General features: G+C 49.6%; 1 protein-coding gene across 2 annotated transcripts in view; it reads left to right on the top strand.

Annotated features, from left to right (window-relative positions):
- SLC6A11 (solute carrier family 6 member 11) overlaps positions 1 to 24,328 on the top strand; it is a 127,966-nt gene that overhangs the window by 17,843 nt on the left and 85,795 nt on the right. For both annotated transcript variants that reach the window (XM_033132496.1, XM_033132495.1), the window contains exon 5: positions 9,495 to 9,627. In XM_033132496.1, coding sequence (XP_032988387.1) covers positions 9,495 to 9,627 — 133 coding nt within the window. The remainder of the gene's footprint in view (positions 1 to 9,494; positions 9,628 to 24,328) is intronic.

Genomic DNA, 24,328 nt, shown 5'->3' with positions numbered 1-24,328 from the left:
GGGGAGGTATAATTGATGGAGGGAGGGAGGGAGAAACTAATGAGGAATGACTGACAGCTCCAGTGCCCAGCAAAAACAAACAAAACACCTGTTGGGGTATGTCCTCCCTGGATTTCAAGAGGTGCCTTTAAGAAATGACTTGAAACTTGCTTTTAAAAGAATACTGTGGTTTCCAGCTGAGCCAGGTGTTGCGCATGAGACCTACAGACTCTGATCTGCTGGGATGACAGATGTAAAACGATGGTGGCCTCTCAGCGTATAGCTCATGGCCCTGCAGCTGGTAGCACGAGGCATTAATGAATGACTTTAATTCAGTCTCAGGCACAGAATAACTCAGAAGGGGCCTTTACCAAATTTTAGTGCATTACCTCTATTCTAGATTATTTTTAGCAAAACCATGAGAAAGTATATAAAACTCTCCAGATTCTCCCTCCCTCTCCCCCTCTCTCCCTCTCCCTCCCTCTCTCCCTCCCTCTCTCTCTCCCCTTCTCTCCCTTTCCCTCTCTCTCCCTCTCACCCACCTCTGCTCCACACTCTCCTTGAAGGCATCCAGGGTGGGAAGGAAGCACCAGAGCTGGGGGTACATGACTGTCCCACTTACTAGTGGGGACCCTACATGTGATTCTGAGCCTGTGTTTCCTCATGTGTGAAATGGGTGTACCTCTCCCACCCTTCAAGGTGTAATCAGTATGAAGTGAGGGTGGTAGGTGGGAGGTAACGGGTCAATGTCAGTTCTTGTCACTCCCGCATCTCACTCATTCCAGCCTGTCCACCCTCCCGCACCCCAAGGCTGAAGTGGATGACGTGATAGTCAAAGAACAGATGTCTCCTGGTGGGATATGCGGGGGCTGGCAACAGAACCCACTCTGGACCTCCTCGCCTAGGGCTTTTCCTGATGGCACGCACGTCTTTCCGCTTGCTGTCCCTCTGTGCTGAGTCCCGGGGAAGGAATCCCCTGCCACCCCAGCCATGGGGCAGTGAGGCCTTTCCGCTGTGTGAGCACCATGTTCCATGCATGGAAATGGGCTGCATTATGAGCCTGTGCTGCAGCCCCCAAAGCTGTGGCAGCTTCTCTGCTTCTCAGCCTGCCCCTCCTGCTCTTTGCCTCTTGACCTGCAGAACCTCTGCTCACAGCTCCCTATGAGGTACGAGTTTAGGGGCCTTTCCCTGTGTTCCAAAGCTCTAACAGTCCCCACTTCTAGACATACTTTGCTCTTCTCACTGCCTCCTGCTTTCCAAATCTTATCCTCCCACCGTGGAAGGCTGGAACAGGCATTGAACTTGGGGTCAGGAGACCAGGATGCAGGGCCAAGGTCTGTGACTTACCAGTTAGTGACAGGCAAGGTGCATATTACTTGGAGCCTCAGTTTCCTCAACAAGACAACATAACACAGCAGTGCCTGGTGTTCCCTTGCAAAGTGTGTGTTCTGCACGATATTAGGAAGTGTTGCTTTGGGAAGGCAGGCACGTAGTGAGGGGCACTTCCTTCTTAACTTTTTAAAAACTTTGAGGTAATACCACAAACTGCACTCCTTTTAGGTGTATAAGTAATGATTTTAAGTAAATTTGCCAAGTGTGACACCATCACCATAAGACAGGCTTAGGACATGTCTGTTATTTTAATCAGAGCTCTCGTGCATATTTACAGTTAATCTCCACTCCTACTACGAGGCGACCACTCATCTACTTTCTGTCTCTGATTTGCCTCCTCTGGACGTTGCATTGAAATGGAATGATGCGGTGTGTGATCCTTGGTCATTATCTTCTTTCACGGAGCATAATGTTTTCAGTGTTCACCCATGTTATGGCATGTATCACTTCTTCACTCCTCTTTGTGGGGAAATAATATTCCATTGTTTGGACAGAACACATTTTGTTTGTCTACCTTCCACCAAGTGATGGACATTTGGGTGGTTTTTAGTTTTTACCTATTATGAATAACCTAGGAGTGAAAGTGCTGAGTTTTATATTTAACTTTTTAAGAAACTGCCAAACTGTTTTCCCAATGTGGCTAAACCATTTTACATTCCTTCCAGCAGTCTATAAGAGGTCCATTTCTCCCAATCCCTGGGGATACTTTTATTGTCTTTTTTATTACAGCCATCTTGCTGGGTGTGAAACAATATCTCATTGTGGTTTTAATTTGTACTTTAATGGTGAATACTTCTAAGTAAATTTGGGAAATGTTGGGTTACACGAAGCTCTAGAGGTGTCTTTATTGCAGGACTTCTCAGAGACTTTAATATTCTAATGAGCATTGGTACTCTCTGAGGAGGGCTACAGTGTGCAGCGTTTTCTCAAATGAGGTCCCAGTGTGACCTGGGAACTCAGGGTGTCTTGAAGGATTAGTTTTCTTTGGGAAGCATTAGCCTAGGACATGGGTCAGGAGACAACCAGCCAAATCTCACCTGCTGCCTGTTTTTATAAATAAAGATTTATTGGAAAATAGCCACATTCATTCATTTACGAATTATTTGTGGAGGTTTTCACACTGCCAGGATGAAGTTGGATATTTGGGACAGAGACCAAAGGCCTTGCGAAGCCTGAAATATTTACTCTTTGGCCCTTTACGGAAAAAGTTTGCTGATCCCTGACCTAGTGCACGGTGTCCAGTGAATTCTCACTTTGCCTTTCGATGGAAGAAGGGACTGGCCTTAAGGGTATGGGTGGGGACGCAGGAAACCTTTGTGAAGCTTTGTATCATTTGAGCAGGGTGTGTTTGAGGACGGGTGGGAACTTCTGAGTGGCCTAGAAGGAGGATTTCTGCGGTGAGAGATGAAATTGGAGCAGTAGCTCCAGACCCCTCAAGCTAACTTAGGTCTCTAGTTATATTCCCTGAAGAACATGTTTCTGGTTCACGTCCCCCAAGATGGGACAGTGGTCCCGAGCTCTGCTTCTGAAGTCCAACAGATGTGGCTTCAGGTTCTGCCTCTGCCTTCCTGGGCCTGTGACTTTGCTAAGCTAAGTTTCCCATCTGTAAGATGAAAATCATAGTTGTACTCACATAGGAGTAAGCATGAAGGAAATGCAAGCTATGGCTGCCCTTGTTATCTTCTTCATATTCTTAGATAGTAAGCTCCCTGCGGGCCACACACGCCTGCTTTACCCATCACTGTCGCACTGGTCCTTAGGGCCCTCAACATGGCGTTCCCACTCTGTAACTATCTGCCGAATGAAAGCAGGGTACAGAGGCCTCAATTTCTTGCCAAGGAGGGTCTTTTCCCGGAGGAGAGTTGAGGCCCTGCACTTCTTTCTTCCCAGAGAAGTAAGCAGCAGCCCGAAGGCAGAGGGATTCTGGAGGTGGCAGGGAAGGCACATTTGTTTTGGTGATGGGCTCTTTTTTGTTTGTTGCTTTGGGAGACCAGAAAGGAGGACCTAGCAAGGCTATTTATAGCCCAACTCCTCAGTGCCAGCTTTTAGGGCGGTCTCTGCGTCCCTGGCAGCACTTTCCTCCATGGCAGGTTAAAGAAAGGTAATGTGTTTGCCGGCTCCGTGCTGCACATGAAGATGAGGCCTCCCCGGGCTGGGCTGGGAGCTGTTCCCACAGGGCCTCGCTCAGGCTCTCTGCGGCAGTGGTGGCAGCGGTGGCAGGAGAGAGGGGGCTGCTGATTCTCTGCTTCCTCTGGTCAGACCACCCCTGGCTCTGGAAGCTGGAGTCTCTGGAAGGGAAACTCCAGGTGTGAGGCTGTTTCCTTCCCTCCACACTCAGCCCCTCTGTGTGTGAGAGACAGGGAGAGGGAAGTGAGGGTGATACCCCAGGAAAGGCTTTGGGATTCCAGTCACTTCCCTCAGACTGTGAAGGACAGAAGAGAGGCCTTGAGCAGCACGCATTCTCCATTCTGTCTTCGGGTCGGTATCTGGTGAGGCAGCAGAGTGTGTGGACATCAGAAGAACCTAGTTTCAAGCCCCGATCTGGGCAAGTTACTTCACCTCTTTGGGCCTCAGTTTGCCCACCTGTAAAATGGGTATAATAATGCCTTCTCAGTGAGAACTAAATGCAGCGAGAGATGAGGGCTCTCAAATGGCACTTGCCACAGTCCCCTCCACTGTCAACTCCTCGTTCTTTCCTCTAAGAGTCTCTCTCTCTTTTTTTTTTTTCCAGTTACTGTTGACACTCAATATTATTTTATATTTGTCCCCTAAGAGTCACTTAATAAGGACGGAGTTTGCTATTAAACTCGCCTCTTGGTTTCTCCAACTCTTTCCTTCCCACGCCTATGGAAATGATGTTTCCACCTGTGGATTCTTTCCCTGTCACCACCTCAGGGATTTCTATCCCCTTCTCTCCTGTCATCCCCCTTTCCCTCCTGTAATTGAAACTTTTCCCTCCCTCCTGGCTCTTTCCCATTAACTATCCCAGTCCGGCCGACCTGGAAACAAAACAAGTGGACGTAAACTAGCTCTTGTGCCCGAGGGGCCCTTTAGCTCCCACTGTCTCTGACCCCACAGAGCCAGACTTTCCAAAAGAGCTTCTTCACCAGAAACTCACCTCCCTTCTCCTCACCACCCACACCATCTGAAGTCGGCCCCACCAGGGGAGCAGCTCTCCTTGTCTCACCCACCCCTCCTGGTCCCAAATCCCACAGCCACCCTCCCTCTCACCAGGCTGCTTCCCCTTCTGGAATGCCCTCCCCCTCTCTTCCGCGCTAGGAGATGCCACCTTCTTTGGTTGCTCCCCTGCCTTCTGTTCACCCTTCTCCACCTCCTGCAAGGACTTCTCCCTTCCTCTGTCTACTCTGTAGATGTTGGGGTGCTGGGTGCTCTGCTGCAGGCTCTCTCCCTCCCCTTCTCCAGCTCTCCCCAGGCAGCCTCATGCTCTCCCAGGACACCCTGAGGGCCAAGGGTTCAGGTCTGAATCTGCTTCCTGCATCTCTTTTCTGAGCTTTGCATCCAGAGACTCAGCCACCAAGGGGCATTGCAGCTACCTGGGTGTCTCACGAGCACCTCAAAATCATCTTGTTTAAAAGATGGATCCATCACCTCCTCCTTCACCCCACTGGACAGTTCACTCCCGCTCAGCTCTTGGCCTGCCGTCCATCCAGGTATAAACCTGGCATCAGCCTGGACCTGCCTCTTCCCTGCTACCTGCCACCTTCAGGCAGTCGCCTTGTACCTCTGCTGCTCCCAAACCCACCTGTTCCTTCCAGGGCTATTTCCCTACCTTAGTCCAGACCATCCACATGTATTGTCCAAATTAATTCTCTGTACTGGCACCTGGCTCCATTCCACCTTTACTCTCCATCTGTTCTTCCCACTGCAGCCAGAGAGCTTTCCGAAACGCCCATCTGATGGGGTCTCACCCCTGTCTGTGATTCTCGGCTTCCATCGCCCTCGAGATAAAGTGCCAGCTCCTCAGCAAGTCTCACATCCAGCCCTTGCTCCTACTCCAGCTCTCACCTCACCCCCATCTCTCACCTTGGCTTCTGCTGCACTGACCTGCCATGCTGGGTCCTGCCCTTGCCGCACTGAGCCTTTGTTCCAGCCTCCTGGCTTTTGCGCTCGGTGGCCTTTCTGCCACATGCCCCCTTCTCTTCTTTGCTAACTCTCCTCCTACCTTCAGGACCCACCTCCACCTCTCTATCCTGGTATTGGCCAGATTCCCAGGGAGGGTCCCCTGCTTTTCTCCACACTCTGCTCTGTTTACTCATCTGCCTTCTCATTAGACCACATCTCTTTAGGGACTTCTGGCTGTAGCACAGTATCTAGCACACTGAAGATACTTTAATAAGTGTTGCTTGTATAGATTAATAAATGCATAAAGGACACATACTGTATACCACTTTTGCCTAGCACACAAAGACACATAAGGTAGCTTTGGGGTGTATATTTCCCACAGCTCTAATTTATAAAGAAGAGAGGAAGGCAGTTATTTTAGTGTTATGGGGAAATCTAGGAGATAGCATTGAGGCTGCAAGTGTGGGCTCTGGAGCCAGGATCCCTGGGTTCATTTCCCAGCTCTGTCGCTTGCGCAAGCGACAAGTAACTTGACTTTGGGCAAGTTACTAACCTCTCTGCACCTCAGTTTTTCCATCTTTGAGATGATGATAATAATTGTACCTACCTCAAGGATTGTTGAAGGTTAGATGAGTTCATGCTTGAAAACCTATAGAAGGGAGATATCACTCCCATTTCACAGCTGAGGAAACAGAGACTTTCCCTACCCAAGGTCACACAGCTGGCAAGGAGCAGAGCTAGAATGGAGCCCCTCCCATCTCTGTAAGTGCCAAGGGCCGGAGAAGCACAGGTGTTATACCTCCAAGCTCTGAGATTTCAGCCTCTGGGTAGAAATCTCCAGAAATATTCTACTCTTAGGGCCTGAAAAAGATTCTTCATGGAGAATCTGCTTTTGTGCCTGGCTCACAGTAGGTGCACAATATTACTCTAGTAAATGAGTCCCTCCAAAGGGCTCCATCTAGTCTTCAACATTTCCCGCTCCCTGAATGGTGCTGGGAGGTCTGGTCCTGAGCCCTTTTTTTGCCAGGGTGTTGGCAGCAAACTCTTCCTTATTCAGACCTTTCTTCTGTCCCAGCACTTCATGGGGACGAGTCATTAAGAAAGCTCTTTCCCAGGAAGAGCTGTGCCTTCTCCAAGTCCCAGAGCTGAGTGCCCAGCCCCCGTGCTCTCAAAGGCTGCCCTTGTGGATTTCAAAACAACCCCACAGCCCTGCAGGCTGAGAACCTGGCCCCCGGAGCCCCCTTTCTTTAGAAACCCAAGGTCCATGGCTACAGTCAGCACTGGTAATACCTAAAGAAAATAGTTGAGGATGTTTTCAAATAGTGTCTGGTGGAACAAAAGAGCAATTCATCTTGCATAGCTTTTAGTAATCTGCTTCCCATTCTGGGAATTAGATTGTTCAATTAAGCGAGAGGGCGCCGGAGCAGGCTGCATGACTCCAAAGTTTGCAGCATCCAAAATGCGGAAGACGGGGGACCGAAGCCAGCTCACTCCTGGCTGGTCTGCTCCCTTCTTTCTCCCTTTGCCCTGGTGTCATTTCCAGCTTTCAGATTCCTGGTTCAGAAAACAACTACATCAATAAGAAAGCGTGTACGTGTTTGTGTGTGTGTGTGTGTGTGTGTGTGTGTGTGTGTGTACACGTACACAGCCCTGCTAGCTGGGTACCTTGTATAAGCGTTTATTTAATGAAAAATTCAGAGGCTGGAGTGGATTGGGACAGAGCACACCCAGGTCGTTTCCATCTGCAGTGTCCCACTTTCTTTTCTGCTTCGGGTTGTCCCTTCTCATTCCCCAGCCGAGAGGCTTTCGGAGCACTTTGGTGGGCAGTTTGTCAGATGCTGGGTATATGTGTCTACAAGGCTCTTAATCTGGAGACAAGGGGTTGATAAGCTCCCTGAAGTTCCCGCAGGATGTTGGGAATGAATGAGTCCACCTGGATGTTTCTCCGGAGAGGAAGTCTATCGCTTTGGTAGGTGGTCAGAGGATCCCTGACTCCGTCCACAAGTCTTCTCCCCCACATGCCCAAAATCAAGGTTGAAAACTATCCAGGTGGAGTTGGTCATTCCTTCATTGCCAAGAAACAATACTTCTATGGTGGTGCTCATGCCTTACTGTGCTTGAGCAATCCTGGGGGAAACGTAGCAAAATGTAGCTTCCCAGGGGCCCTTCTGCAAGGATTTGGACTTCAGTGGGTCTGGGATAGAGTGCAGGATTTTTTTTAATTTTTTTTTTTTTTTTGACAAGCACCCCACAAGGACCAGACTTTGGGACCTGCTACTCGGTTATAATAATAGTCTTTAGGGTTTCACTGAATAAGGCCTGTAGTTTTAAAATGAATTAAAGCTAGAGGCTGCTAAGACATAAGAAGCAAATAAAGTAATTGTTATAACTCTATAGCTGTCTCCGTTGTTTCTCAAATAACTTCTTTTTTGTCCACCTTACCCCAGTCGAGGGCAACAGCCATACCACGTGTACCTTCTTCTCCTCAGTACCCCAGTATTAATATAGCACCTGGCACAAGTAGGTGCTCAATAAATGCATATTTGAGTGGATGCGCCTGGTTTCCTTTTGAGTAAATCCATGGCCTCACACCGCCTGATTTTGTTTGGGGGCCTGCCTGATTTCTCCTGCGCGGGTTGGGGCTGCAGGGAGCCTACAGACCAGCGCTAATTGGTGTCACTGAGTAATTAACGCAGACTCAGGCCCCAAGCGGATTCCCAGGGAGACAGACACTAAGGGAGGCTTTCTTTCATGCTTGGTGGGGTGGGAGCTGCTTTCTCAAAGGACGCTCCCAGCGTGCTGAGGCGACTGGCGTGGTCTGGTGGGGGTGGTTTGGCAGCAGGGATGGGGTTCGTGGAGCCACGGGGAGGGGGTTTGTGTCGGTGCCATGGTTGTGCACAATATGGAGCGTGGCTAGTTTGACTTTAAAGAAACACAAACCCCAGGCGTGGGCTCTGGGAGCCAGGCCGGTATCAGCTCTGAGGAATCGATGGGTTCTCGGGGAAGGCGGTGGCTGAAGGCACTGGCTCAGCACACCCAAGGCTTCACCCTCTCCCGGGGCCGGGGCCCTTGGGGACAATCCCGCCCCTTCACACCGGGAGCTACCCCTGGCTCCCGGTGGTGCCTCTGTTTACCTTTCCTGCTTTTCCCTTCTCATTCCTGTGCTCTAGGGTCCCCCAGGTGTCCCATGCTTTATTTTCTGGTCCTTGCTCATGCTGTTCCCTCGACCGAAAACAACATTTACCCCTCCCTCCCCTGGCTAAATTCCATCATCTTTCCCAGTTTGGCTCAAATACAACTTTTTCCAGGAAGCTTTCCCTGACCCTCTGTTGCAGGCAGGATAGGGTGGTTTATGCTGCAGTAACAGACGCCCCCAAAGATCTCAGTAACTTAAAGCGACAAAGCCCATTTCTTGCTCCCACAACATCCCTGACACGGAGCGGCAGGCGGGTTCACGTAGTCGCTTAGAAACTCAGGCTTCCAAAGGCTCCATCTTGACACATGCGCCTGTCATGACAGCAGCAGTAGGGACTAGGGGACACAGTGAGCCATACCACCTGCCTCTGAAAGCTTCTGTCCGAAGGGACACAGATGCAGGTGACCATAGCAAGTCCAGTGGCCACCCTTGAGTTCAGCAGGCCAGGGCGTGTCATCTCCTCTGAGAGAGGGACCTGAAGTGTGTGTGGCCAGTCCCGAGGTCTCCCAGGACCCTGAGGTAGGCTAGGGGCTTCTTGGTCTTCCCAGAGGCCCTGTGCATCTTTCATCTTACCCGTTACCACACTGCACTGTAACCCATCTGCTGACTGGGCCCTCTTTTCCCCCAGGGAGTGACTCCATGAAGGCAGGGGGCTAGCTTTTGTTCCTTTCTGAGGCTCCCACAGCTGGTCCTAGGTTTGGCTCAGAGATGACGCTGGGTGAATGGTGGGGGTGGGTGAACGAGTGAGCAGGTGGTCCCTGCCCCTCTGCAAAACTAGCTGAGTTCAAGGTTCCGTTGGAGCGAGCCATCTCCAGCCCGTGACTCTTGGCCCTCCCTTCTGTAGGCGCCGGGTCCTGGCCATCTCGGATGGGATCGAGCACATTGGGAACCTCCGCTGGGAGCTGGCCCTGTGTCTCCTGGCAGCCTGGACCATCTGCTACTTCTGTATCTGGAAGGGAACCAAGTCCACAGGAAAGGTAAGAGGCACATCTGCAAGCAACTGGCCGCGTGCAAGGGAGAGGACGAGCTCACAGGTGACCCAGAAGGTGCCAGGGAGTTTATGTTGCAAAGGCCAGCTCTTAAGTTGGAAGGTAGGAGGAGCACTGGACAGGGAGTCCGCTCAGGAACCCAGAGCTAGAATCCCAGTCCACCACTTATTGGCTGCACAGGTCAGGGCTATTCATTTCTACCTTCTGAGCCTCGGTTTGCTCATCTGTGAAATAACAAAGCTCTATCCTGTCTTTTCACTGAGTTGAGAGTCACACAAGGAAAGGAGGGTTAAAGTGCTTTGAAAACCAGAACATGCTAAATGACTAGCATGTAGGTTTTTGTAACTAACACATGCACTCTAGGCATGTACTAGTGCAGGTAACGCTAGCTGCCTCCACGGACAGACCCCAGGACCTCTCCTGCCAGGACTCTCTGTAAGGGCAGACACTTCCATCTTGTTGCCTTGCGGTGCCATCTGTACCACATGGCCTCCAGGGTTGGCACCTAGTCGGGGAAGAGACATGGGAGGAGACAGTGGCTCTTAACTGCCCTGGCCTGGAAGTTACCACGGTGCCTCCACTCGTGGCTGCTGGCCAGAACGTTAGCCTCACCTCACTGCAGGGGAGGCTGGGAAATGTAGGGGAGCCCGGGGATGTCCACAGCTATGTGACCACAAGGATAAATAGAGATTATAAACATGTAGCTCATGGCCAGATCCAGCCTACTCTTGTTTTATTTTTAAAGAAAAAGAAGGGAAAGAATTAGTTGCTAAATTCAGAAACTAGGAAATTTCATGAGGAAAAAGGAAATAGGATTCTGGCATCCCATGGAAGGTTGAAAGATTTGGCAAGCCTGAACTTGCAGGCGTACAAGGAAGGATATGGCTGAGTGGGCAGCGGCCACCTCCTCCCAAGGTGCTCGGTCGGCCACAGTCCCCACCATTCCCTATTGCCCTCGATCCTGTGGCTGAGCGTCAGTGCCATTCGTTTTCTCGTTTGTGCTCCTTATCTTCCCTTGTGGAAAAGAGGAAAATGAAGTTTTTCTGGGTCACCCTGACCCCATCACTCCTTGCCTCCTGCTTCTAGTAGGTAAGCTACTGTCTGGGGCAGGGGCTGGAAATAAAACCACCAGGAAAACAGGAATTTAACAACTCTGGGCCCTTTTACAAAAGATGGTCCCCTCAGCTCCCACAGTAGTAAGTGGGATCAAGAGAAAAGTGCTAGAATGTTGGAGGTGGGTGGACGTACAGGAGGGAAATTAGGAGGGCACCGAAGAGGTATCCACAAGCCCCATGCTGTGAGCTATAAGGAAGCTGAGGACGTACTAGGAAGTGATCATAAATGTGCCTGAGTAGAACAGAGAGTCAAGTCCCTTCGGCCAAGATGATTTTGTTCATCTTTGCTTTCTCTACTTGGTATCATAACAACAATAGGATTTTTCTGGTTTTCCAAATACAAAAATCATTGCATTCTTGGTCTGCTTCTTCAGACTGCATGCACATTGTTCTTCTCCCCCTCTTTGCTCTGGCTAGAGAGGAGGAAAATGACCGGAGGGGTGAAGGACCAGGGTCTGGAATCAGGATTCGCATCTCAGGTCTGTCACTCACTAACCATGACCGTGGGCTCCTCACTTCTCTTCTCTGAGCCTCCATTTCCTTTTCTGCAAAACAGGGGTTGATAACTGCACTTGTCTCATGGGGCGGTTCTGAGGAGGAGATAATGATCCATGTTCGGTGCTTAGCAGGGTGTGGAGCTGATCGTGAGTGCTGAGGAATGGTGGTGTTTGGAAATCTTGTTATAAAGATAAAATGTATCCAGTTAAGAAATCGCTTCTGAATATCTACTCTGCACCTAGCATTATTCAGTGGGGACCTAGCATTATTCAGTGGGTATCTAAAGATGAATAAAGCACAGCCTCTGCCCTACCCAGCTAACCAAGTGAAAGTGCACTGGGGACCGTAAAGAGAAGGAAGGATGTCATGGTTGGTTTTAATATTGCTTCTCTGATGATTACCACGTGGTCGGGAGTTGGTCCCAAGGCCAGCAGGTTGCTGGTTGGTGTTGTCCGTGGTTGTGGGGAGGGCTGCTTGGATGAGGTTTGGGTGCCTACATGGGCGTGGGTTGTCCATATGCACACGGAGACTGAACTCTCAGGCCCAGGACATGGGCCATGGCAAAATTTGGTTCCACTCAGCCCTCAGGAGAGAGCTTAGTCCCGCAGTGAGGCCACTCGCCATTGGCTGAGCCACTGAGCCTGTATGTTAGAGAATTTTTTTTTTTTCCACAGAATTCTAATGCAGGAACAGAGTTTCAAAGAAGGACCGGCAGGCTACATTCTGGGAGATTTCGATAAAGGCATATAGGAAGGGAGGGATTATTCCTCTGTGGCCTTCTGCTCACTCCACACTCTGCCAGGGGCTTTTCATCTACATTAGCACATGAAATCCCACAAACTGTTGTATACATGAAGACCCTGGGACTGAGAGGTTGAGTTGCCTGGCCAGTTACGTGGCGACTTTGGACCTCCACACTGACTCACCTGGCCTGTCCTTGGATTGATTAAAAGAGCCTACGTTTTTTCCTCTCTACTAGAAGCGGTAATGATAGCAGTAGTAATAATACTTGTACGTAGTAACAGGTAATAGTGACTGAGCACTTCACGTGCCCATTTCATCAGACTTTGAAACAGCCCCATGAGAGGGGAGGCTAGCATTATTTTCATTGTACAGATCAGGAAACTGAGGCTTGGAGGGATTATGTAAGTTGCGCAAGGCCCCACAGATAGGAAGCAGGGGGCCGGGACGAACCCCAGGCCTTGGTGATGGAGTAGCCCTGGCTCTGGGTAAGCATACCCTCATGCCTGTCATCTGTGACTTGGGGACAATGACAATTTTTTTATGGGCTGGTTCTGAAGAGGCAGTTAATGAGGTAGTGTAGCTCACAGTCAGTGCTCAGTGGTAGTTGGTTGCAGCTGGATCTAAATGTGCTTTTAAGCGAAGCACTGAACTCGGAAGAGCCAATTAAGCGTTTTCCTGAAGGCTGGGTGTCAAAGGCTCTTCCCATGTTGCATGCCCAAGACCAGGGTTGGCATCCAGGATGAGATGTGGTTTGCTGGTGCTGCATGATGCCTTGGAGACCATCTGGTCCACCCAACCCCACCCTTGTTTTATGAATGAGGAAACTGAGGCTCAGGAAGGGGAAGGGACTTGTGTGAGCTCACACAGCAAGTAAATGTCAAGTATCAGATCAGGAACTAGGGCCTGGTGGCTCATGTCCCTAGCTGTTTATAAATGATGAGGTTCTATGCGTCAAATCTAACAGTGTCAGGAGACCAGGGGTCCCTGAATTGGCACGTGGGCTCTTCAGGAGAGGGTCTCATGCTTTTGTCACTGACTAAGTCTCACCGCACCTTGGACGTAAGCCCAGTGTCCAAAGGTTTTGGAGGTTGTGTACAAAAATAGTTAAAAATAAACATGGGGACATTTGAGTCTTCCCAAGTGGGCAGAGGTCGCCCTGCCTCTTGCCTGATGGACCCTGGCCAGAGCCGCTTTCATGAAGCTGTTCAAGGAAGGAGAACCCTATTCTCCCTCTATTGTCCAGGTTACGACTGAGTTCCAGCCTATGGTTCATACTCAGACCTCAGCAGAAATTTCTGAAACATTATTCATTCTAGAAAAAGTTCCCAGCCCCCTCCAATCTCCACGGTAAAAACTATAAGCTCGTCTTGAACTCAGTTCAGCGCGCATGTTTCTGGAGGCAGATGTTGCAGGCTCAACCTTTCCGCAGGTGGTTGTCTAAGCGGGGGTTTGGGATCAGGTCACAAATGAGTAGATGACTGATGAGGCTGTGACACAGCCACCGGTGAAGTCCCAGCGGCCCAGTGGGCAGGGCATGGGCCCCAAGGCTGCATTGGTAGGAGCGTCTCCCCCAGGGACAACCTCCTCCGGTACCCTTCAGCTCCATCTTCTCCTGTGCCCTCCTTAAGTGCTTTACTGTCTTCTGACATCACAGAGGCCAGCACTCAGACCTCCCCAAGGTCAGAGTGAGCAACTGCTGCTCTCCAAAGAAGCTGCTCTGGGCTGACATACTAACTAGGTGCCAGCCTCAGTCAGTAGCAAGGTGCCATGTAGCTGTAGCTCAGTAACCATTTGTGGAATGAATGAACTCTACCTGTGCCTGGAGCTCCCTGCAAGGTGCCAGGACACAGTAGACAGGAGATTGGTAGTCTTGTCCCTGTACAGCGTGCAGCCTGGTAGAGCGGGCCCAGACAGAGAAGCAATTACAATTCAGTGTCTTAGCGCCAGCATTAAACAACAGAAAAGTTAGAGAATCAGATCTTAGGAACATGGTGATTCTAATGGCTGAGAACTGGCTCTGGAATATTAGAATGTCGCATGTCAGAGCTGGGAGGCATCTTGGTTTTTAAGTCCAAACCCTATTTTACAAATAAGGCAGTGGAGGCCCAGAGAGGTTGCAAGGTTTGCCCAGGGCCACCCCGCTTGGAAGGAGCAGAGCTGGGATTCGAACCTGGGGCTCTCTGCCTTCCCTAAACCTGGTCCTCCTGTGTCCTAATGCCTCCCTCTGGGAGTTCATGTGACGGTTCACTGTGAACACATTGATCGTAGTTCTGAGCACGCGGTCAGTGCTCAGAAAGCCGTCCATTTCCCTGCCGCAGGGCAATAGCCGCAGTTTTCATTCTCCACGGTTATTCTTCATCTCCTTAGACACTATGGGAAATTCCAGACATCTGGATTCAAAAAATAAAAACCTTTCTTGATTGCATATTAAGTCCTGAGACAATGGAAGATCTGATACACACACTTGCTTTCTTCAGGAGGAAACTCGCAGGCTGTTGGTAACTTGTCATCTTCTGGATGATGAACCAGTTCCACTCTGGATGATTGGAAAACAAATCTTTGAAATCAAGTGACCAAAACATGAAGACATCTTTGAGATTTCTCTGTGTCTTTGGTTTTTGTTTGCTTGTTTTTAAAAGCTTTGTTTTTTTAGAGCATTTTTATGTTTACAGCAAAATTGAGCAGAAAGTACAGATTTCCCACATGCCTCCTGCCCCCACACGTGCTTAGCCTCCCCCATTATCACCACCCCCCACCAGAGGGGTACATTTGTCATAACTGAGGGACCTACATTGACACCTCACAGTCACCCAGAGTCCAGTTTACATTACGGTTCGCTCTTGGGATTGGATATCCTGTGTGTTTAGACAAATGTGTAATGGCATGTATCCACCATTACAGTATCATACAAAAGAGTTTCACTGCCCGAAAAATCCTCTGTGCTCTGCCTGTTCATCTGCCCCCTTCTCCAACCCCTGGCAACCACTCATTTTTTTACTGTATCTATGGTTTTGCCTTTTCCATATGTGATATAGTTGGGATCATACAGTATGTAGCCTTTTTTAGATTAGCTTACTTTACCTAGTGATATGCACGTAAGGTTCCTCCGTGCCTTTTCATGGCTTGACAGCTCATTTCTTTTTATCATTGAGTACAATTCCATTGTCTTGGCTATACCAGTTTGTTATCCATTCACCTATTGATGGACATCTTGGGTACTTCCAAGTTTGGGCAATTATGAATAAAGCCACTATGAACATTTGGCACAGGTTTCTGTGTGGACATAAGTTTTCAACTCCTTTGGGTACATACCAAGGCGCATGATTGGTGGATCGTATGGTATATTTTGTTGTGTACAAAACCGTCTTCCAAAGTATCTGTACCAGTTTGCACTCCCACCAGCAGTGGACGAGAGTTCCTGTTGCTCCACATCCTCACCAGCATTTGGTGGTGTCAGTGTTTTGGATTTGGGCCATTCTAATAGGTGCCCTGGGGCATCTCATTTTTGTTTTTATTTTCATTTCCCTGATGATATATGACATGGAGCATCTTTTCGTGTGCTTGTTTACCATCTGTGTATCTCTGCTGAGGTGTCTGTTAAGGTCTTTGGCCCATTGTTTGTCTTATTGTTCAGGTTTAAGAGCTGTCATGTATTTTGGATAATAGTCCTTTATCAGATGTGCCTTTTACAAATATTTCCTCCCAGTCTGTTGCTTGTCTTCTCACTCTCTTGACGTTGTCTTTCAGAGAGAAGAAGTTTTTAATTTTAACGAAGTCCATGCTATCAACTATTTCTTTCATGGATTGTGCCTTTGGTGTTGCATTTAAAAAGCCATCGTTACATTTCAGTCTATGATACATTTTGAGTTAATTTTGTGAAGGATGTAAGGTCTGTGTCTACATTAATTTTCTTTTTTTTACGTGGATGTCCAGAAGACTGTTTTTGCTCTGTCCTTGTGTTTTTATTCATCCCCCAGATTCATCTTGCCCGTCTCTGCCACTAGCCCCTCCCCTTGATCTCATAAGCCTGAAACCAAGTCAGTTTTGATCACATCTCTCTTTATGTCTCATCCAATTATTGACCACATCTACTTTTGTAATCTGATAAACATCCTGTCCTCTCCATTTTAGTTGTCCCTCTATCTACTCACCCAACCGCACATTCAACAAATGCTGGGCCCTCTATAGCTTCTTGGTATCTCTGGGGTGAAAACTGCCTTTGGATTTTCCCATTTGTACAGACATATTCGTGACATGCTGAATGATACAAATGAAATGCTTTGTGTCTGTGAAACAGCAGTTTCAACAAAATTCAAGGTGACCCTGTCTTTATTCTATTATATGGCAGCATATGAAGCAGCGTTATAATATTGTGAAATTCCTGGTATCTGCTGTGCATATTTGTTGAAAACTGAAAAAAACTGGTCATTGCTGTGTCCTTCTCTTGTGGCTTTGCTAGGCTTTAGTGTCTAGACCAGGGATTGGCCAACTATGGCCTGAGGGCCAAATCCGGCCTATGACCTGTTTTTGTAAATAAAGTTTTATTGGAACACAGCCACGTCCATTCCTTTATGCATTGTCTGTGGCTGCTTTTGTGCTACTACCGGTACAGCAGCAGAGTTGACTAGTTGGAACAGAGACTGTGTGACCCACAAAGCCTAAAATATTCCCTGTCTGATCCTTCACAGAAAAAGTCTGTGGATCTCTAGTCTAATCTATTAAACTAATTCATGTAGACTCTTTGCCATTTACTAAGAAACTAACACGTAAACTGCTGTCACCCAAAGCCTGGACTGTTTCAAACACTGAAAAGCTACCGTGGTGGTTGGCAATGGAGAGCTTTTCTGAAGAATCCTTAAAATCTCACGCCAGCCTTTTCAGCCCCCAAATGTGCTTTTTCTTGTATCCAAAAGCTCATTTGCTATGGATGTTGCTCATTCACTCATTCATTCTTTCATTCATCCAGTGTTTATTGCACAACTACTAATGTGCCAGGCACCAGGCTAGGGGCTCTTTTCAGCGGTGAGTGAAGCCAGACCGTGGAGCTCCAGCCTGGTGGGGGAGATGGAGAATGAACAAGTCACAGAAACGCTATGAACGGGAGAAGGTGGGGCTGTGAGAGAAGCACAGGAATCCCTGAAGGGGTCAGAGAAGGGTTCTCTAAGGAGAGCTCTCCATCTGTGAGGGGACGGGTGGGAAGGGATTGGCCGGGTGAGCAGCACATAGGAAGTTCTCCAGTGGAAAGGACCTGGTGAGGCGAAGCACACAGGGGCCCAGACAGACCTGATGGTGACAAACGGCGAGGCAGGGAATCAGCAGGGGGACCTCGTGGGGCGTGCTGGAAGGTCAGGGGTTTTATTCTAAGTGCAGGGGAGAGCCACTGAGAGTTTTTAAGCAGGGGTAGCACGATCTCACTTTCATCCTTATAAGCTGGTTCTGGTTGCTTGTGAATGGATGGGTGGGAGACAGACAGGCTATGGGAGCCCTGTTTGCAGGTGACCAGGGCAGGGGTGGAGGTGGAATAGAAGCACCAGAGGCACCTTTTGGAGTGGCATCCTTGTTCTGTGGGGCCTGCTGCTGCCCAGGTGACCTCGCTGCCCTTTGACTTTTGAAGGGGGGGTCTCGCCCAGCCTCTGGCCTGGATGCTCTGCCCTCCGCAGGCAGCCATCCCTGTCCCCTAGATAGAGTCTCCCCTCGTGCTGAACCCACTGCCTCCTCAATGGGCTCCTGTACTTTGTTCTCTCCCTGCTCGGTTCCTTCTCCTCCTCTCGTGGCTGATTTATGGATTTTTCCCCCTTATTTCCTGGTCTCCAGGAGCAGTGGTTGGGAGGGTGCTACCAGAACAATCCTGGGCCCTTCCCCGCCTCCTCCTATTGCCACTTTAAAGGAAGCTGCAGGATTAGCTGGGATTTTAAGAAGAATCCTGCCTTTTCACTGCTTTAGGGCTCTGTTTTTATTCCTTTCAGAGCTTCAGGACACCAAGGCAAGAAAACACACACACATACACACACACAAGCACTCACATAGAAACAGCTGCAAATAGTCTTGAATTGATTTTTTTCTTTCCGTCCCTTCATTCACCAACAAGTAGAGGAATTGGATGTGGCACAAGGACTCTTAAACAGTGGTGTCATCTGCATGATGATAATAATAAAGCCAGGGCTTCAGTGGCTCTTAGTTTGACCCAGGTCCTGTTCTAAAGCCCTTCCTACATTAACCCACTGAGTCTTCTCAACAATCCTATGTAGAAAGGTACTATTATTATCCCCATTTTGCAGATGAAAAGACAAAGGTTTACAGGACTTAAGCTGCTTGCCCCTAATATCATGAGGGATCTGAGCCGCTGGGATCAGGGAGGGACAGGGTGGGGCCCTTGGCAGGTGAGGGTGTCTGTTCCAGCCAGCTAGCCCTAGAGCTGCCAGATGGAGATGTAGCCTGGAGGGGCCATCGGGGGCTCCTCCCTTGAGAGTGTGCCTTTTCCCTCCCCCAACTGCCACTAAGGCTTGTTGGAGCTGCCAGCAGGGAAACCATCAGGAGCCCCACACAGAAAATTTATTCTTCAGGAGCACCCTATAAAGTATCTAATGGATTCAATGAGGCATAAAGCAGGAGTGAAGGGGGCAGGGGAAATAAAAGGGAAAGATGTGTGAAAGGGAAGAGAACAGGCCCAGGAAAGGAACTGGGCAGTGATGTCTCTTCAGCCCTCAAGTGGCCTTTGTTGCAGCCTGAAGCAAGCAGAGAACGGCGTTGGTGGCAGGGCTTTCCCGGGCCGGCTGATGTCTGCATTCAGAGAGGAAACTAGAGCGTTCATGAGATGCATGCAGAGAGCCCAAGTGGCTGCGGAGAGATCCCCAGAACCCGAGGACACCCCAAACCGCAGCCGCCCAGGGCCTTTGTGCCGAGTTAGGCGCACTTCTCACACAACTGTGGCTCAGGGAGAGCCGTAGGTTGTCACATTAAGTCAAAAGAGTTTAGCATCTTGATTCAGCTCTTTCTTTGGCCTTGAATGACAGCGCTTCACCTTTAGCGGGAACCCTGGCAGCGGGGAAGGTTGGAAAGGAGGGAAGCTTTGCGACTCAGTAATACCGTCTTTATTAAAGCACAAAGGCCCCCCAAAGTCTGAGTGGTTGCTGGGTGGGAGGGGTTCTGCAGGGCTGGCTGCCTCCTGAGAAAGCCCGTAGTAGCTCTGGGGGGGGGGGGGGCGGGCCCTGGTGAGGGGAGGCGCTGTTAACTCTTACAGAACACCTCAGACACCTGGCACTGTGTGGCGTCCCCACCCCCACCCCACACACCTGGGTCTCCCTGGGACACGGCACCGCACTGGCTTTGCGCTGGGTGTGTCAAGACCTAGTGCAGTGCTGCTGGAGAACGAAGCCACAAACGAGCAAGGTGTTTCTGTTGTGCCGACTGGGTGTTAGCACCATGCTGCGCGCCGGGGAGGACGGTGGGAAGACTTGTTAGCCATGTATCCTGCCCTTAAATATTGTGCAGATAAATTGAAGACAGCCCTGCCCTACTACTTGTCAGCTGTGTGATTTAGTGCAGGACACCGTGACCTTCTCTGGTTGTTCATATCACTTCATCTCTCTGGGCCTCAGTTTCCCCTTCTGTCAGGGTTAGCAGGACTAGTGCAGTGACAGGTGGGGAGCTGTGCTGGTGTCACTAGTGAGAAAATGATTGAGTCAGGGTGGGGGTGGGAGCTGGCAGCCGGCGCATGCTGGAGGGGAAGGAGAGCACAAGGTTGACACATCCAGGATGCCCCAGGCAGGGGTCATGTGATGTGTGGGCCAGTTCTGACCGATGTGGTAGGAGCAAAGGCCCCAAGATGTGTCTGGGGGAGCAGTGACCGATGACGTGAGCCCGGGCAGAATGGGCAGAATGCAGCCCAGACGGCTAAGCAGGGGGCTGGCCTGTTGTGGAGGCACCTGCTTGCTGTCAGCATGGAGGCAGTTGGCCAGCTCGCTCCAGGGCAGTCAGAATTGACAGGGAGCCACTGTCTTCCTCTCGAGTGCCTGCTAGATGCCTCCCTTCCTCCCTACCCCCGTTGCAACCTGTGTCAGTCAGCGTTCAACCAGAGCAGCAGAACCAGCAGGAGGTATACAGTAAGACATTTAGTACAAGGAAGTGGTGATTGTGGGGGCTGGCTGGACATCCGTAGGGCCGGCTGGAACTCTCCAGCAGGGGCCCATGGCGTTGCCCAGAGGCAGAGGTTCTTCATTAGAGAAACCTCAGTTCTGCTCACAAGGCCTTTCAGCTGATTGAATCGGGTCTTCCAAGATCATCTAGGACAGGGGTGTCCAAACTGCGGCCCGCGGGCCAACTGCGGCCCATGAGCCATTGTTAATTGGCCCGTAGCAAATTCCAAAAATATATTTAGTTTACTTAAATAAACCAGGTGAGGCAATATGTACTTCACCTCGAGAGAGTGGCCCGGCTGTTTGTGTATTTTACCGCACATGGCCCTTGGTGAAAAACGTTGAAAAAAGTTTGGACACCCCTGATCTAGGATAATCTCCCTTATTGAGTCAGCTGATTATGGACTTTAAGCACCTCTGCAGAAACCTTCATGGCAACAGTGAGATTCGTGTTGGAATGAATGGGGGCTGTAGCCTAGCTACCTTGCACATTACAGAGCCCTCTGAGCACCTGCATCCAGGTTGCCCCACCTCACACCTGGATGATGGCACAGCTGTGCATCCTGCCATGCTCCCTGCCCAGGTCCAGGCTGCTTGTCTTCAACTGCCAGAATCAGCTTCCTTAACTATGGCTTTCTTTGCGTCACCTCCCCTCAGTAGCTGTCCGTCACCTATAGCACTTATACCAATTCTTAAAAATTGCCCAGACATTATTATAACAACAACTATTTCAAAGCAAAACAATAGCCTCCCCAAATTGTTCACCTGTTGCCTTCTGATCCTTATACACAGATAACCATAGTTTGTACCTCATTTGATCACAACATGAGAGAATTCAATATTCTTCATTTTTTCACTTAACAGTCCATCACACAGCGTTTCCACCTATTTTGCCAAAAGATGATTTTTAAATTTCATTGATTAAATATTGCATGACATCACCAACTGTTCCATGATTGTTGGACTCTTAGGATATCTAGTTAATCCACGTCATTGAAAATGCTAAAGGAAATATTTTATTCACGTAGTTTTCCTTCCCTATGGGAGATCATTTTGTCAGGAAGGTTAAAAGGTGTGAAACCTACCAGAATCGCTTGTTTTTCCACGCCCAGAAAATCTTGTCCACTCTCTGCCTCCGCCAATAAGACTGGGCCGCCCACCGTCTCTCTCCTCCTGCCTTATGCCTTTCCTCTGACATTTTGCTCATGGTTGAAGACCTCACTCAAATCCTATCTTGGGAAATGTTAGGGTTGGATGGAGGAAATTTAAGTCCCTCACTCACCCCAAACAATGGTTCCCTCAGACCTACCTTCCTGCCTCTCTCCCCCTTAGGGCAGGTTCTCCCCTGCATTCACTGGCAGCACGTGGCTTTCTTCCCGTTCTTGCTTCGCCATCTACGGTTTTTCCACCCCACCCTGCTGTCTTGCTCCTGCAGGAAGCCTTCACTGGTCCCTCCCACTCCCATCCTGTTGGGCCTTCTCTTAACTCCCCACGGCTCTTGCAGGCAGCAGCAACCAACTGCCCTGCGTTTGCCTCTCATTGTCTCCTGACTGCCGTGTGTATGGGCCTGAGGAGGTTTCTTACCCTGAGAGACAAATATTTATTAAGCATGTCCTGTGTCCGGGACTGCAAATATCCACTCTAAACAAGTTTAGAGGCTAGAGTGTAAGTAGACAAGTAAACGGACAGTTACAAAACATCCCTGTGCCTGGATAAACTTGGCCCCAGGGAGGCAGTGACATCCAAGGCCGTGAGGTATGGATGGTTATTAATTACCCAAAGGCAGAGGAGAAACGGGATTCCACGGGAAAGCAACGATGTACAATGTCCAAAAGCTGCCGTGCTGCATCCTTTCCCCTCGTGCCTCTCTTCCTTTTTCCTTCCCGCTTTCTTCCTCCTATATATGTGCAGTGAGCACCATTTTCCTGTCACGGGCTCTTACTATTTCTTTGTCCCTTCATGGTAGGGAGGTGCTGGGAACATGTCCCTTGTTGGTTAATTCAATCAGTCAACAAGTGTTTGATGCCTGTCACGTGATAGGACTCTTTTGACTGATTGAGGTGAAAGTTCCAAAGTACTTCCTGGCAGTAAACAACCAAGCCCTCCGCCCCCACTGTACCCCCCATGACCAAGGAAACAGGAGAGGGGAAAACCTGTCTTAGGGGAAAGGAATGAAAAATGAGGCAAGGTCGATAGGAATTGTGAGGGATCCCATGTGGAGCTGTCAGTACGTGGCACTTTTCTGAGAATGAGAAGCAAATGGAGGTGATTGCCGGTCCAGGAGGGGGTCACTGAAGCCCTGGAGTCAGACTGACACAGGTTCAAAGCTTGAGTCAGTCCTGTGAGCTAAGGAGACCTCATTTCCTGAGGTCCTACTGCATGCCCAACGTGGGGCTCAGTAATCTACATGCATTATTTAATTTAACCTTCACAGCAGACTGTCAGGTAGGTGAGCGTTAGCAAACCCACTTTATAGATGAAGAGACTGAGATCCAGAGAGGTCAGTGACGTGCACAGGGTCATACAGCTAGAGGAGTAGCCGGATTTGAACCCAAACCAGTTTTCCTCCCACCAGTGTCCGTGGAGCCCTCAGTAAGTGTTGGCTCCCTTCCTTGCCTGGGTGAACATTCACTCACCCACCAGTCTGTGTGCTTCCCAGGTACCCAGCACCATCAGTGGGCAATGGAAAGTGGGTGGGCAGAAGAGAGCAGAGCTGGGTGGCCGTGGGTTTGAATCGCAGTTCTGCCTCCAGCGTGACCTTGGGCATGGACTTTGCTTTGCCTCTGAGCTGTTTCCTCAACCTTCATCAAGGACAACAAGAGCACCCATCTCACTGGGCTGCTGGTAGGCTTACGTGCAGTGATGCATGTAAATACCCCTGGGACACTCGTCACACAATAAACACACAAATCACTAGTGCTTTTATGTTATTGTTTGTCATTTTTATAAACCCATTCTCCCACTTAAAAGAGTTCTCAGTCTAGTGGGACAATAAGATTGGGTCCACTCACCTGAAGATAAGTAACATGGTTTTGTAGTATAGATTGACTGTCAAATAATGCCGTAGACACTGAGATGGAGTTTGGATAAGGAAGGTACCGTGGCCTAGAGTGATCTGGAAAGGCTTCCTGGAGGAGGTGCGATGCGTCCTTCCTTTAAAGGACAGTCAATTGAAGGGGCTGAGCTGGGCCTTCCAGTGGAGGAGTTCAGGAAAGGGAGAGTCAAGGTGACTGTGGAGGTTGGGAAGCGATGGGCTGGGCTGGGCCAGATTTCAGGAGAGGGGGAGCGCAAGTGCCAGAGTGAGGTCCTGTGGGCGTGGGGAGTCACTGAGGGTTCTTGAGCAGGGATGTGTTTTGGGAAAGTGAAGCACAGCCCTCACACTGTGCTCTGTGCTTTGGGAGCAGCTGTCTTCCGAATTCCTGTGTGACAACTCCTTGTGTGTAATGAACTATTAGAACTAATAGAACCCCTGTGAGAACATTGGAGTAATGAGAATTCACTCTGCAGAAGCCAGACGCGGTCTTTATCCTGAACCACGCGTGTGCTGTGTCCCAGGTGGGAGTGGCCCAGTGTGCTGACCGTCATAGTGTCAACACCGGGCAGCAGGTGCCCACTCCATGCCGGCCCTGGTATCGGGGCCTCCACAGGCCCCTGGGCTGCGTAAGCCACTCACAGACCCAACACCCGTTGTTTAGGACGAGGATCTGAGCACCACGTTTACCACCCTGAAGGACAATTCATAAACAGTGTACCTGCACAGATAAGTTTGAGAAAATCGGTATAATACCCCCGCTGTATTTTAAAGGAAAGCAAAACGGAAGCGACTTATACTAAAACAAGATGCATTTCGATATGTAAACGCTCAGACACACCGCAAGGGTCATGGGATAGCCAAGTGCCGGCTCCAACGTGGAATGAATCCTGTGGAGGTAAGACGAGAGAGCCAAGGTTGCGTTGAATACTGTCAGTCCTTTTTGCGTACGGTTTCCATCTTGAAGTAGAGCTAACCACCACAATGTTATTATAGAATCACCACGAATGCAACAGCTGCAAATGTGGACTATTAGAAGGGTGTTGCCTGGGCTACTCAGATTTCACGGCTGGCATTGCTGTTAGTGACCTGATTTTCTGAAATAATGAACAATGTTTGGTAAGGTACTGAATGAAGCAGTACAGCCTTCCTGCCATTGACACGGC

The sequence above is a fragment of the Rhinolophus ferrumequinum genome, chromosome 17 (genome assembly GCF_004115265.2).
Source record: "Rhinolophus ferrumequinum isolate MPI-CBG mRhiFer1 chromosome 17, mRhiFer1_v1.p, whole genome shotgun sequence".
Lineage (NCBI taxonomy): Eukaryota > Metazoa > Chordata > Mammalia > Chiroptera > Rhinolophidae > Rhinolophus > Rhinolophus ferrumequinum.
The sequence above is the reverse complement of the archived record's forward strand: the minus strand, read 5'-3'. Positions and strand labels throughout refer to the sequence as shown.